The following is a 13,165-nucleotide window of genomic DNA, read 5'->3' on the forward strand; positions in this document are numbered from 1 at the left end:
TTTCTATTAAAATAGTTATTTACTTAAAAAAACCCTTTATTTTAAGGTAGTACTATAATTTAGCAGGTTATATAATGTGGTTGTTGAATTCAAGTGGATAGAGCAAAAATATGTGGGTAATTAAGAGCAATGGATAGAGCCAGAGGGTGAGGACTCTTCAAGGGAAAGAGGTCTATGGTCCTAGTCATGATCAGACAAAGTAAAGCAGAAGACACTCTGGGTCAAGCCAGAAGTCACAGGGACACTAAATCCAAAAGGCTAGGAAAGTGGTCAAGAGAATTTTACTAGTAAGAGTTGCAAATCTGAGGAATCAATATGCAATATCTCAGAACCAATGTGTAAGGAACAATGGGTGTCAGCGAAATTGTAGTGATATCATGGTACAAATCAGCTGGATTTCTGTCCCTGGGCCCCATTGGTGATGCTGTGAGACAGAACAGTGGTTTCCTCACATCTTCCTTGCAAATCTTTTCTACCTTCCCCCACAGGCCAAAGACACTTGGTTAGAATTGCTGGTGGAAGGTCCAAAGGCCGTGCTGAAATTTTCTACGATGGTGCTTGGGGCACTATATGTGATGACTCCTGGGATAATCAGGATGCCACTGTCTTCTGTCGCATGATGGGGTACAGTTCAGGGACTGCAGTCTCCAATGAAGGAGGAGGTAAGTCACAAACTGGAGCAAACAAATAATCCAGTATTCCTCAGATACCTATTTGAGGGATTCATTTCCAATTCCAATAAAATTTTCATAAATTAGATGCTAAAGACTTAGAAATTTTTGACTCAAAAGGATCTCCCCCAATATCTTATTACTTAAAATTTTCATTTGGGTTATAAGCTCTTCTCAAACCCAATACCCCCAGACATAAGTCCAACAGCTATTCACACCCTAGTTCGGATTATTTTAATCAACTAGTCAGATGACTTTCTTCTGAATCCCTAGCCATCCATGGTGAACTGGAATTGTAATAGTTGTGTGTGGTGGGAGTCTTGAAAGGAGAGTAGAGTTGGATGAGCTGATGTAGGAGGTATCTTTGGACAGCCAGAATATAGCATGAGGGTTCTGGACACCTGGAGAACAGCAAGGAAGGGTTCCTGAAAGGAGAGATCACTGTGGCCTAGGGTGCTCTGGGAAGATTTTATGGAGGAGGTAGAACTTCAATAGTACCTAGTTTGTGCTAGAGTGCTGGGACTGGAATCAGGAAGACTCATCTTCCTGAGTTCAAACCTAACTTCAGACACTAGCTGTGTGATCCTAGGCAAGTCACTTAATCCTAATTGCCTCAGTTTCCCCACTTGCAAAATAAACTGGAGAAGGAAATGGCAAACCATACTAATATCTTTGCCAAAAAAGCCCTAAATGGGGTCACAAAGAGTCAGTCACAACTGAAAAATGAACAACAAAGAACCTAAGCTGAGCCTCAAAGTACAAGTGCCATTTCCATAAGTGGCAAGGAGGTATTGGGGAGGAAGGAGGGAGCAGAGTATAGCAACATGGCCCCAGCAAAGGGTATGAAATTTAAGGGGATCTGGAATAGACCAGAGGTGATAGCAATGGAAAAAACTAGAGGCAAGAAGACCAGATGAAAGACTACTATAGTAGTCAATGTGTAATATCAAGGCCCTGGGCAAATGCTGTGGCAATGGCAAGGGAGAGAAAGGGAAATGGGAGACAATCTGAAATTAAAGACCATAAGACTTAGCAGTTGAATGAATATGATGCAAACTCCAAGACCACCAAACCTTTTAAGAGAACCCCAAATTTTAGCTTCTTGGATAGTCCCACCATTGTGGATAGGGCTGTTATAGGTTGTTTTGTCCTGAGTTGGAAGTCTTTGATTTAGTGATCCTTTTCATTGTTGTCATTTGAAAGGTTCTGGACCAATTTGGTTGGATGATGTTAAATGCAGTGGGCATGAAATTAACCTCTGGGATTGCCAGAAAAGTCCCTGGGGCTCTCATAACTGTCAACACAGCGAAGATGCTGGAGTAATATGCATCTGATTCCTACAGAGAACATCCCATATTGTTCCCAAAATCCTTGAAGCCCAACCTGTAACCTGATGCCAATCCTTAGGCAGCTAGCTTCACTCTCAAGGTGTCCTATGTTAAATATACATGCTTGTCTATGTGTAGATGACTTCACTCTGTATCATTCTCATGCTGCTTAAGGAAAGATCCTTAAGGAAAGAAATAAAAAAAAGCTCTGCTTGACACACTCACTGGTTGTGTTTTCTTTGACTGGAGTCAACAATGAAAAATTAAGCTAATTCTCCACTTCTGGACCAGAGGTGGATCCCAGAAAATGAACTGATGCAAGCCCCTTGAACTGTCACAACTGCCAGTTGCTTCCTTTCCTTTTTCATGGTTATATGCAAAGCAGGTCAAAGTCCATGCATAGGCAGATTAGATGGCAGACTGTGTGTCATGATATGGAGGGTACTATAAAAAGCTTTCTATCTCAAAATCATCTCACCAACTTTCTGTATGTCCAGAAACTCCACCATCAAAGTGGTCTGGTAGTCAGTGTGAAATTGATGGGAATGTTTGAAGTAAAGCAGAGATGGATATGGGCAAAATCTGAAAGGTCTATCTGTGCTTTCTTAAAGAAACAGGAGACTTGGACATCAGCCTTGAGACCTTACTTTCCTTTAGGACAGGGATTCTTTACCATATTTGTGTCATAGAGCCAATGGACTTCCAGTTAGAATAATATTTTCAAATGAAATCAAAAGTTAGTGAAAACGAAGATGTAATTTTTTTTTCCCATGCAAGTTCTTGGACTCCCTGAAATTTATCCACATGGGTCTGTGAACACCAGGTTAGGAACTTTTGCTTTAGAGGATAACTAGGCAGGAAAAAAAAAGTAATAAAACATGTCAGGATTTTTCCTCCCCACCCCCAAAAAGAAATAGGAACAAATCCATTCCCTAGAGTTGCTCCATCCTTAGAGTGCTTGCCTAGTCAGGGGATTGACATTCTCAGAGTGCTGCTGCACTGCCCCTCAGGAAAGATTCCAAGGGCTATTTCAAGAAGGAAGATTATAATGGATTCCTGGAATGACCATAATCTTGTAAATAGGGTCCAAGACAAAAAAATCTTTAGCAAAGGAGAAAACAGAAGGAGCTTTGGGTCATCCCAAAGAGTTTGAACACCTCGCTTAGGTAATTTAATTATAGTCCAGTCAATTCAACAAGCATTTATGTAGTGCCTAGTATTAAGTGCCAGCTACAAGATACTGTGCCAGCCCACAAAGATTTAAGGAGGAAACAATAGAGTCCCTGCCTTTAAGGAGCTCACATTTTATTGAAAAAATAAACTTTGTTTACTGAGGGCAAGAACTGTGCCAAAGTAACATTAAGTACAGTAAATACTCACTGGATTGAATATAATTAATAATCATAATTTGTATTTACATAGAACTTCAAAATTCTACAGAAAGTTTCATGTATTATCCCATCTGAGCCACAAAACCAGGTAAATGCTATTTTTATCCTCATTTTACAGATAAGGAAACTGGGGCTCAGAAAGGTTAAGTGATTTTTCCAGAGTCTCACAGTTACTTCATATTGAAAGTAGGATTTGAACCCAGACCTTCATGACTCCAAATCTAGCACTCCATCTACTCCAGCTGGAATCAAAGAAGGGGACATAATGAAATAATAAATAGGCATTTTAAGTGGAGTGCCCAACCAATAAAGGCTCACTTCCATGCAGTTTCCAATAGAACTTTTGATAATAAAATAAATATTTTATGCAATGATTGTAGGTCTACAGCTAGAATAAACCTCATTTTATAGATGAGGAAACTGAAGCCAAGAGAAGTCACAGGATTATAGGATTTATAGATGGCAACTGTTCCAGCTTTTGTTCATCTTCTTTATCAGCTGGCAACTGAGCAAGAAGAAATGGGTTTGATCTATAGTAAAGCTGGCTATAATCATCACTTTGCTTCAGTGTTTCCTCTCTGTACTGGTTTCCTCATCTACAAAGTTTAGGGGTTTAACTAGTTCTCCAAAGTTCCTTTAAACTCTACAATAAATACATGATCTAGAATTATCTGGTAAAAATAGGACACAGGATAGATAGAACGGAGAAAGATAGTTTCTAAAATGGGCAGTTGGAAGACTACATAACCTTGCTAAAAGTAGGTATAGGACTTGTCCTGAGAGCTAGCCTGGTCTAAGATAGAGGTCGTGACTCCCTTTTTTTCATAAGACAGGCCAGTTGACTTCTAGTGCCACTATGTCTGAGTGAAACAAAAACTCTCTGGAGCCTATCCAAATTCCCCTCTAAACAACCATGAAAACCACCTCAGAACCAATTTAGCAGTGGGGAAGCAAATTACCAACTCAGCAGAAAACATCTGTCTCACTGGTGTGGGAGATAAGCCTGATAAACAAGCAGCAGCAGCAGGCCACACTGCAGTGAGGCTCTAAGGCTTGGGCCAATCCACCAGTGGAGGGGGGAGGGGCACCCCCATGTAAGCCAGCAGCCCCAGAGGCAACCCATCAGTCCCAGACTAGCAGCACAGTGGGACCCTACTCCCAGTGCAGGCCACCAATTAGTTCCTGCCTCCATAGCAAGCCAGCAGGGAGGTTCCACCCCTGGGGCAGGCCACCAGGGAGGTCCTGCCCCCAATACAAGCCAGCAGGGAGCACCCCATCTCTAGTGCAAGCCAACAGCTGAGCCCCAAAACCCAATGAAAGCAAATGACAAGGTTCTGAATCCTGAAATAAGAAGCTTGGGACAGTGAAGGAGGAGAGCACAACTGTCACATAAAAGTACAAAGTCACAAAATATGCAGAAAAAAATAAGTAAAAAACAAAGAAAGAACTTGACTACAGAAAGTTATTATGATGACAGGGAGGATCAAGGCACAAACTTAGAAGAGGAAAACAGTGTTAAAACAGCAACATGTGAAGCCCCTCCTCCAAAACATTTTCAAAAACAAACTTATTGAACTAAGGGAAAAAAAAGAACTATTGGACTACCTGAAAACCACACACAAAAAAAGATGCTAGATATCATTTTTGAGAAATTATTGAAGAAAACTGCCCTGATATCCTAGACCAAAGGGTAAAATAGAAATTGAAAGAATCCACTGATCACCACTTGAAAGAGATCCCATAATGAAAACTCCCAGAAATATCATAGCCAAATTTCAGAGCACCCAGATCAAAGAGAAAATAGCCAGAAAGAAGGAATTCAAATATCATGGAGTCACAGTCAGGATTACACAGGATTTAACAGCTTCTACATTAAAGAACCAGAGGACTAGAAATATGATAGTCTGGAAGGCAAAGGAATTAGGATCACAACCAAGAATCATCTACCCAGCAAAATTTAGTATAATCCTTCAGGAGGGAAAATGGATGTTTAATGAAATAGAGGACTTTTAAGCATTCCTAATTAAAAGACCAAAGTATAATTAAAAGCTTGCTCTTCAAAGCAAGACTCAAGAGAAACAGAAAAAGGTAAAAAAGAAACAAGAAAGAGAAAACATAAAAGATTCAATAAAGTCAAACTGTTTATATTCCTACAGGGCAAGATAATATTTGTAACTTAAGAACTTTATCACTATGAGAGCATTTAGAAGGAGTATACACAGACAAAGGGCGTAGACGTGAGATGACTATGATAGGATGATATCCAAAAAAAAAAAAACCAAAAAACAAAATTAAGCAGTGGGAAAGAAGATTGTACTGAAAGAAGAAGGAAGTGAGAGATAGAATGGGGTAAATTATCTCACATAACAGAAGTGTGAAAGAACTGTTACAGTGGAGAGGAAGATGGGAGGTGGTGGGCAAAGTCTGAACCTTATTCTCATCAGAATTAGCTCAAAAAGGGAATAACATGCACACTTAGTTGGATATAGAAATCTATCTTGCCCTATAGGGAAGTAAAAAGGGAGAAGGATGAGATGGGGGTGGGGGGGAGTGACTGACAAAAAAGAGGGTTGGTTGGGGGAGGTAGTGATCAGAAGTAAAACACTTGTGAGAAAGGACAGAGTGAAAGGTAAGAGAGAGATAGAGTTGGATAAACAAGGGAAAATATGATGGAGGGAAATACACAGTCATCATAACCATTAATGTGAATGTGATGAACTCACCCATAAAATGAAAGTGGATGGCAGAATGGATTAAAAAACAGAATCCTACAATATGCTGTTTACAAAAAACACATTTGAAGGAGAGAGACACAAATGAAGTAACGGTAAGGGGCTGGAGCAGAACCTATTTCTGCTGAAGCAAAATAAAAAAAAAAACAGCAATCATTCTCAGACAAAGCAAAAGCAAAAAAAAATGAATCTAATTAAAAGAGACAAGGAAGGAAATTATATCTTGCTAAAAAGGTACCATAGACAATGAAATAATATCAGTATTAAACACATATGCACCAAATGGTATAGCATCTACATTTTTAAAGTAGAAGTTAAATGAGTTACAGGAGGAAATAGACAATAAATACTAATGGGGGATCTCAACTTTCCCCTCTCAGAACTAAATAAATCTAACCACAAAATAGACAAGAAAGAAGTTAAAGAGGCAAATAGAATTCTAGTAAAGTTAGATATGATAGATATGATAGCTCTCTGGAGAAAATTGAATGCGAGTAGAAAGGAAAATACCTTTTTTATTTTATCAATACATGGCACTTACACAAAAACTGACTATGTATTAGGGCATAAAAACTCACAATCAAATGCAGAAAAGCAGAAATATTAAATGCACTCTTTTCAGATCATAATGCAATGAAAATTACATTCAATAAAGGTCAGTACATAGATTAAAAATTAATAGGAAACTAAATAATTCAATCCTAAAAAAATGAGTGGGTCAAAGAATAAATGATAGAAACAATCAATAATTTCATTAAAAAGAATGACAAAAATGAAACAACATAACAAAATTTATGAGATATAACCAAAGCAGTACTTAGGGATATATTTATATCTCTAAACATCTACAACAGTAAAATAGAGAAAAAGCAGATCAATGAATTGGGCATGCAACTAAAAAAAAATTTTTTTAAAGAAGAAATTAAAAATCCCCAATTAAACACTAAATTGGAAATCCTAAAAATCGATGAAGAGATTAATAAAATTAAAAGTAAGAAAATCATTAAACTGATAAATAAAACTAGAAGTCAATTTTATTGGGGTGGGAACAATAATAAAATATATAAACCATTGGTTAATTTGATTTTAAAAAGGAAAGAATAAAACCAAACCAGTATCAAAAATGAAAGGAGTGAATTCACCACCAACAAAGAGGAAATTAAAACAATTATTAGGAGCTATTTTGCCCAATTATGTGCTAATACATCTGACAACCTAAATGAAATGGATGAATATTTACAAAAATATAAATAGCCCACATTAAGAGGAAATAGAATACTTAAATAACTTCATCTTAGAAAAACAAATTGAACAAGCAATCAATGAGCTCCCTAAGAAAAAATCCCAGGGCCAAATGGATTCACAAATGAATTCTACCAAACATTTGCAGAACAATTAACTCCAATATTATATAAACTATTTGGAAAAATAGGCAGAGTCTTTCCAAATTCCTTCCACAACTATGGGGCTGATACTTAAGCCAGGAAGAGTGAAAACAGAGAAAGAAAATTATAAGCCAATTTCCCTAATGAATATTGATGCAGATGTTTTAAATACAATATTAGCAACAGAGGATTCTGGGAAGATGGCAGAGTACGATGAAAAATCTTCTGCTCTCCAAATTTCCTCCACAGAAAAAGACAGAACACTGCTTCAAAGGGAACATAGAGCAGCAATAATAAACAAAAGCTGGGATGAAGCAGTTGTCCTCTTGAGGCAACTTGACAAGACTGCAGGAAAGACCTGACCACAAGAGGTGGAGGTTTGTTCTGAATGAAGTGAAAACACTTTCAGGCTGACTCTGTAGAATCAACAAACAACAAGCCCTGGGGGCAACTAAATTAGGAGGCAGCCTAACCCTCAAGAAATTTCACCTCAGGAGTAGTGTGGGGGTCAGAAATAATAAAACAAAAATCAAAAGAATGAAAAAATAGAAGACAATGTGAAACATCTCATCAGAAAAACAACTGATCTGGAGAACAGGTTGAGGAGAAATAATATAAAAATAGTTGGACTACCTGAAAATTCTGATTAAAAAAAAGAATTGATACATTTCAAGAAATGATCAGGGGAGATTGCCCTGAAGTTCTAGAATAAGAAGGCAAAACAGAAATTAAAAAATCCACTGATCACCACCCAAAAGAGATCTTAGGAGGAAAACTTACAGGAATATCATAGCCAAGTTTCAAAGTTCCCAGGTTGAGGAGAAAATACTGGAAGCAACAAGAAAAAAAATTTTAATATCATGGAGCTACAGATGATAAGGATTACATAAAACCTGGCAGCTACTATACTGAAGGACTGTAAGTCCTGGAATACTAAACAAAAGAGCAAAGTTAAGTATTGTCCTGAATTTTAAAAAAAAATGAACATTTAATGAACTGATAGACTTTCAGGTATTTGTGACAAAAAAAGAAGAACTTAATGGAAAATTTCATGTATAAGAGCTAGAAGAAATATAAAATAAACATTAAAGACCAATTACAAGGGACTCCATAAGGTCAAATTGTTTACTTCCTGTATGTGAAAATGTTATCAGTTATGACTGTTATCATTATTTGGGTCATTTGAAAGAAAGGCTTGGGCTGAGCTTTCCATGATGAGGTGATACTAAAAAAATAAAACTGTGTAGGAAGAGACAAAAAGGAGTAGTTATCTCATACAAATGAAGCATGAAATGAAGAATTGATACAGAAGAAGCAAGTTGGGGAGAGGACAAATAGTGCTGGAACCTTACTCTCATTGGTAATAGGTTGAAAAAAGAACACACACACATATGTGGAGGAAGAAGATAAGGGAGGAACTCCTAGAAGGGTGGGTAGGTTAAGGAATAGGAGGGCAAGGTAGCAGGTAGAAATAAAGTAGAGGCATGAGGAGGGATAGAGTAAATAAAGTGAGAAGAATAGTAAGGAAAATAAGAAGGAGGGAAAGACACAACAAGTAATTACAGTTTAGAATGTAAACAGGAAGAATTTACCCATAAAACAGAAATAGATAGCAAATTAAAATTTTGAATTCAACAATATGTTGCTTTCAGGAAACACAATAAAAATGAGAGATACACACAAAAATAAAATAAAGGGCTGGAATAGAATTTATTATGTAAAAAAGCAAGGGTAGTAATCATGATCTCAGATAAAGTTAAAGCTAAAATAGACTTAATCAAAAGAGAAAAATAGAGAAACTACACTATGTGTCACAATAGTATTAAATATTGTTTTAGACTATTTAAAATAACTAGACAGTATAAAATACCTGAGAGTATCCCTGCCAAAACAGACACAGAAACTATAAAAACATAAACATAAAACACAAATTAAGTCAGATTTAAATAATTGGAGTAATATGTACTGTTCCTGAGTAGGTAATGCCAACATAATAAAAAAATGACAATTTTACCTATCTAATCTATTTATTCAAAGCCATCCCAATTAAATTATTTAAAAATTATCTTACTAAGTTAGAAAAAAAATAACAAAGTTCATTTGGAAGAACTTAGGTCAGGAATTTCAAAGAAACTAGGGGGGGAAAAGATATAGAGAAAGGAGATTCAGCAGGATCAGATCTTAAATGTGGGATACAAAATAAATTCCATAAATCATCAGCATTTCTACATATTACCAATAAAGTCTACCAACAAGAAACAGAAAGAGAAATTCCATCTAAAATAACTGTAGACAATATAAAATACTTGAGAATCTACCTGCCAACTAAATCCAGGAACTATATGAACACAATCTCAAAACACTTTTTACACAAATAAAGTCAGATCTAAACAATTGGAAAAATATTAATTGCTCAAGGGTAGGCTGAGCCAATATAATAAAAAGGACAATTCTATCTAAATTAATCTATTTATTTAGTGCCACACCAATCAAACTATCAAAAATATTTTATAGAGCTAGAAAAATAATAACAATATTCATCTAGAAGAACAGAAGATCAAGAATATCAAGGGAATCAATGGAAAAAAAATGTGAAAGAAGATGGTCTAGCCCTGCCAATTCTGAAATTTTTATAAAGCAGTAATTATCAAAACAATCTGGTACTAGCTAAGATATAGGGTGTGGATTAGTGGAATAGATTAGATATGTAATACATTGTAGCAAATTACCATAGTAATCTAGTGTTTGATAAACCCAAAAATCCAAACTTTTGATAAACCCCAAAATCCAAAAATTCATTACCTGACAAAAACTTCTGGGAAAACTGGAACACAGTATGGCAAAAGCTAGGTATAGACAACATCTCACACCATGTACCAAGACAAGGTCAAAATGGGTACATGATTTACACATAAAGAGTAATACCATAGACAAATATGGAGAGCATGAAATAGTTGTTAGATCTATGTATAAGGGAAGAATTTAGGACCAAACAAGATATAGAGAGTATTACAAAATGTGAAGTGGATAATTTTGATAATATAAAATTAAAAAGTTTTACACAAACAAAATCAATGCAACCAAAAATTGGAAGGAAAGCAGAAAGCTGGGGGAAATTTTATGGCAAATATCTCTGATAAAGGCCTCATTCATCAAATACATAGAGAACTGAGTCAAATTTATAAGAATGCAAATCTTTTCCCAATTAATAAATGGTCAAAGGATATGAACAGGCATCCTATAGTTCATAGCAGAAATCAAAACAATCTATAGTCATATAAAAAATGCTCTAAATCACTACTTATTAGAGAAATTCAAATTAAAATAACTCTGAGATATCACCCCACACCTATCAGATTTTCCAACATGACAAAAAAGGAAGATGAATGTTGGAGGGGATGTGGGGAAACTAGAACATTAGTGCATCATTGGTAGAATTGTGAACCTATTCTGGAGAGCAATTTGGAACGATGCCCAAAGGGCTATAAAACTGTGCATACCCTTTGATCCAGCAATTCCACTGCTAGATATGCATTCTAAAAAGATTTTTAAAAGAGGAGAGGGTCTATTTGCAAATATATTTATAGAGAGAGAGAGCAGCTCTTTTTGTGGTGCCTAAGAATTAAAAATCAAGGGGATGCCCATCAATTAAGGAATGGATGAAGAAGTTGTGGTATATGATAGTAATGGAATATTATTGTACTATAATAAATGACAAGCAGGATGATTTCAGAAAAACCTGGAAAGACTTACAAGAACTGATACAAAGTGAAGTGAACAGAACCAGGAGAACATTGGACACAGTAACAATATTGTATGATGAACTGTGAATGACTTAGATATTCTCAGCAATACAATGGTGCAAGACAGTCCCAAAGAACTCATAATAAAAAATGCTATCCACCTCTAAAGAAAGAACTGATGTTTTCTTAAGCATACTATTTTTCTCTTTCTTTTTTCCTTCTTTTCTTTTTTCTTTCTTTCTGTCTGTCTGTCTTTCTATCTTTTTGCACAAAATGACTAATATGGAAATGTTATAGATGATTAGATTTAGATGTCCTTCATAACATAACCCCACCTTACTTTTGCAGTCTTCTTACACCTTATTCCCCAACATGTATTCTTCAGTTCAGTGACACAGCCCTCCTGTGTTGCACAAATAAAACATTCCATCTTTTGGCTTAGGGCATTCTTTCTGGCTGTCCCCCTTACCTGAAACATTCTCCCTGCTCAACTCTGACTACTGACTTTCCTGTCTTACTTTAAATCCCAAATAAGATCCCACCTTCTACAGGAAGCTTTTCTCAATTCCTCTTAATTCCAATGTCATCTGCTTGTTAATTATTTCTCATTTTTCCTGCATATAGTTAATCTATATCAGATTGTTTATTGTCTCAGAGAGGGGTGACATGAGGGAGGGATACAATTTGTAACTCAAAACTTAAAAATGGTTTTTATGTATAATTGAGGAAAAAATAAATTTTTTTTAAAGACAGGACAATTGTATTAAAAAATACCTCCAATATCTTCTATCCTAAATATTAAAATGTCAGATTTAAATTTATACAAAATAGTTATTTCTTACTTTTATGAGGAATACCAGAACATAATGTAATTTTTTATCCCTAAAATGTTAAAAAAAAACTTTAAGAATACTAAAGTAAAATATTTAAATAACTTCTATCAAAAAGTGAGTCTTAATGAAATATCAATTTAATTTGATACTCCAATACTCCAGTAAGTCATTAATATGGAAGAATATTCCTTTTTGTGATATAGACTGCATCCCATCCTCTGTAACTCTGGTCCAAGTCATATGATGGAATTAATTTTAAACCTTGATGTTTCCTGACATCTGGGTTTATTTCTGACACTGATTTTCTTAAGGACAGTGTTACAAAACCTCAAAAATATTAGTAGCCCACACAGACTACTACACCTCAAACCATGGGAAAGAATACCCAATAGAGAATCAGAATCTTATCTCATTTTTATTATTCCCTCACTTTGGGGTAAATTATTTTCCTGAACCTTCATTTCTTCATCTCTAAAATAGGAAGAATAACCATTGCCCCACCCTCCCCCACAGGAAATCATTAGGAGGATACAGTGAGTTCAATTAATGAAGAAAGCAGATAAGGATGTCTAGGACAGTGAAAAGGATACTGGATTTTCAGTTAGACAGACTTGGGTTCAAGTTCAGTAACTTATTTAACCATGTAATTATGGTTGGGGGCAACCAGGTTTTGCAGTGGATAGAGAGTCAAGCCTAGAGTCAGGAAGACTCATCTTCCTGAATTCAAATCTGGCCTCAGACACTTACTAGCCATGTGACCATGGGTAAGTTCACTTAAACCTGTTTGCCTCAGTTTCCTCATCTGTAAAGTGAAGTGGAGAAGGAAATGGCCAACCATTCCAGTATCTTTGCCAAGAAAACCCCAAACAGGTTCACAAAGAGTCAGACACAACTGAAAAAATGACTAATCAATGATTCTTGCAATACCCACAATAAGGATATAAAACATTTTAGAAAGCACCTCTTTGCAAACATTAGTTAATGTCAGCTTTTTCCTCTGAATTATCTCCAATTTATCATGTATGTGTACATATATACACATATATGTATGTAAAATAAACTGTCTGTTATATCTTACTTAT

At 35.9% G+C, this 13,165-nt stretch overlaps 1 protein-coding gene across 1 annotated transcript in view; it reads left to right on the top strand.

Annotated features, from left to right (window-relative positions):
- Positions 1-2,223, top strand: part of MARCO (macrophage receptor with collagenous structure) — a 54,205-nt gene extending 51,982 nt beyond the window's left edge. Inside the window, exons 15-16 of the mRNA XM_027854673.1 lie at positions 489-662; positions 1,875-2,223. Of these exons, the coding sequence (XP_027710474.1) occupies positions 489-662; positions 1,875-2,005 (305 nt within the window). The 3' untranslated portion in view covers positions 2,006-2,223. The remainder of the gene's footprint in view (positions 1-488; positions 663-1,874) is intronic.
- The last annotated feature ends 10,942 nt before the right edge of the window (positions 2,224-13,165 follow it).

The sequence above is a fragment of the Vombatus ursinus genome, unplaced genomic scaffold (assembly GCF_900497805.2).
Source record: "Vombatus ursinus unplaced genomic scaffold, bare-nosed wombat genome assembly UNPS02010548.1, whole genome shotgun sequence".
Taxonomy (NCBI): Eukaryota; Metazoa; Chordata; class Mammalia; order Diprotodontia; family Vombatidae; genus Vombatus; species Vombatus ursinus.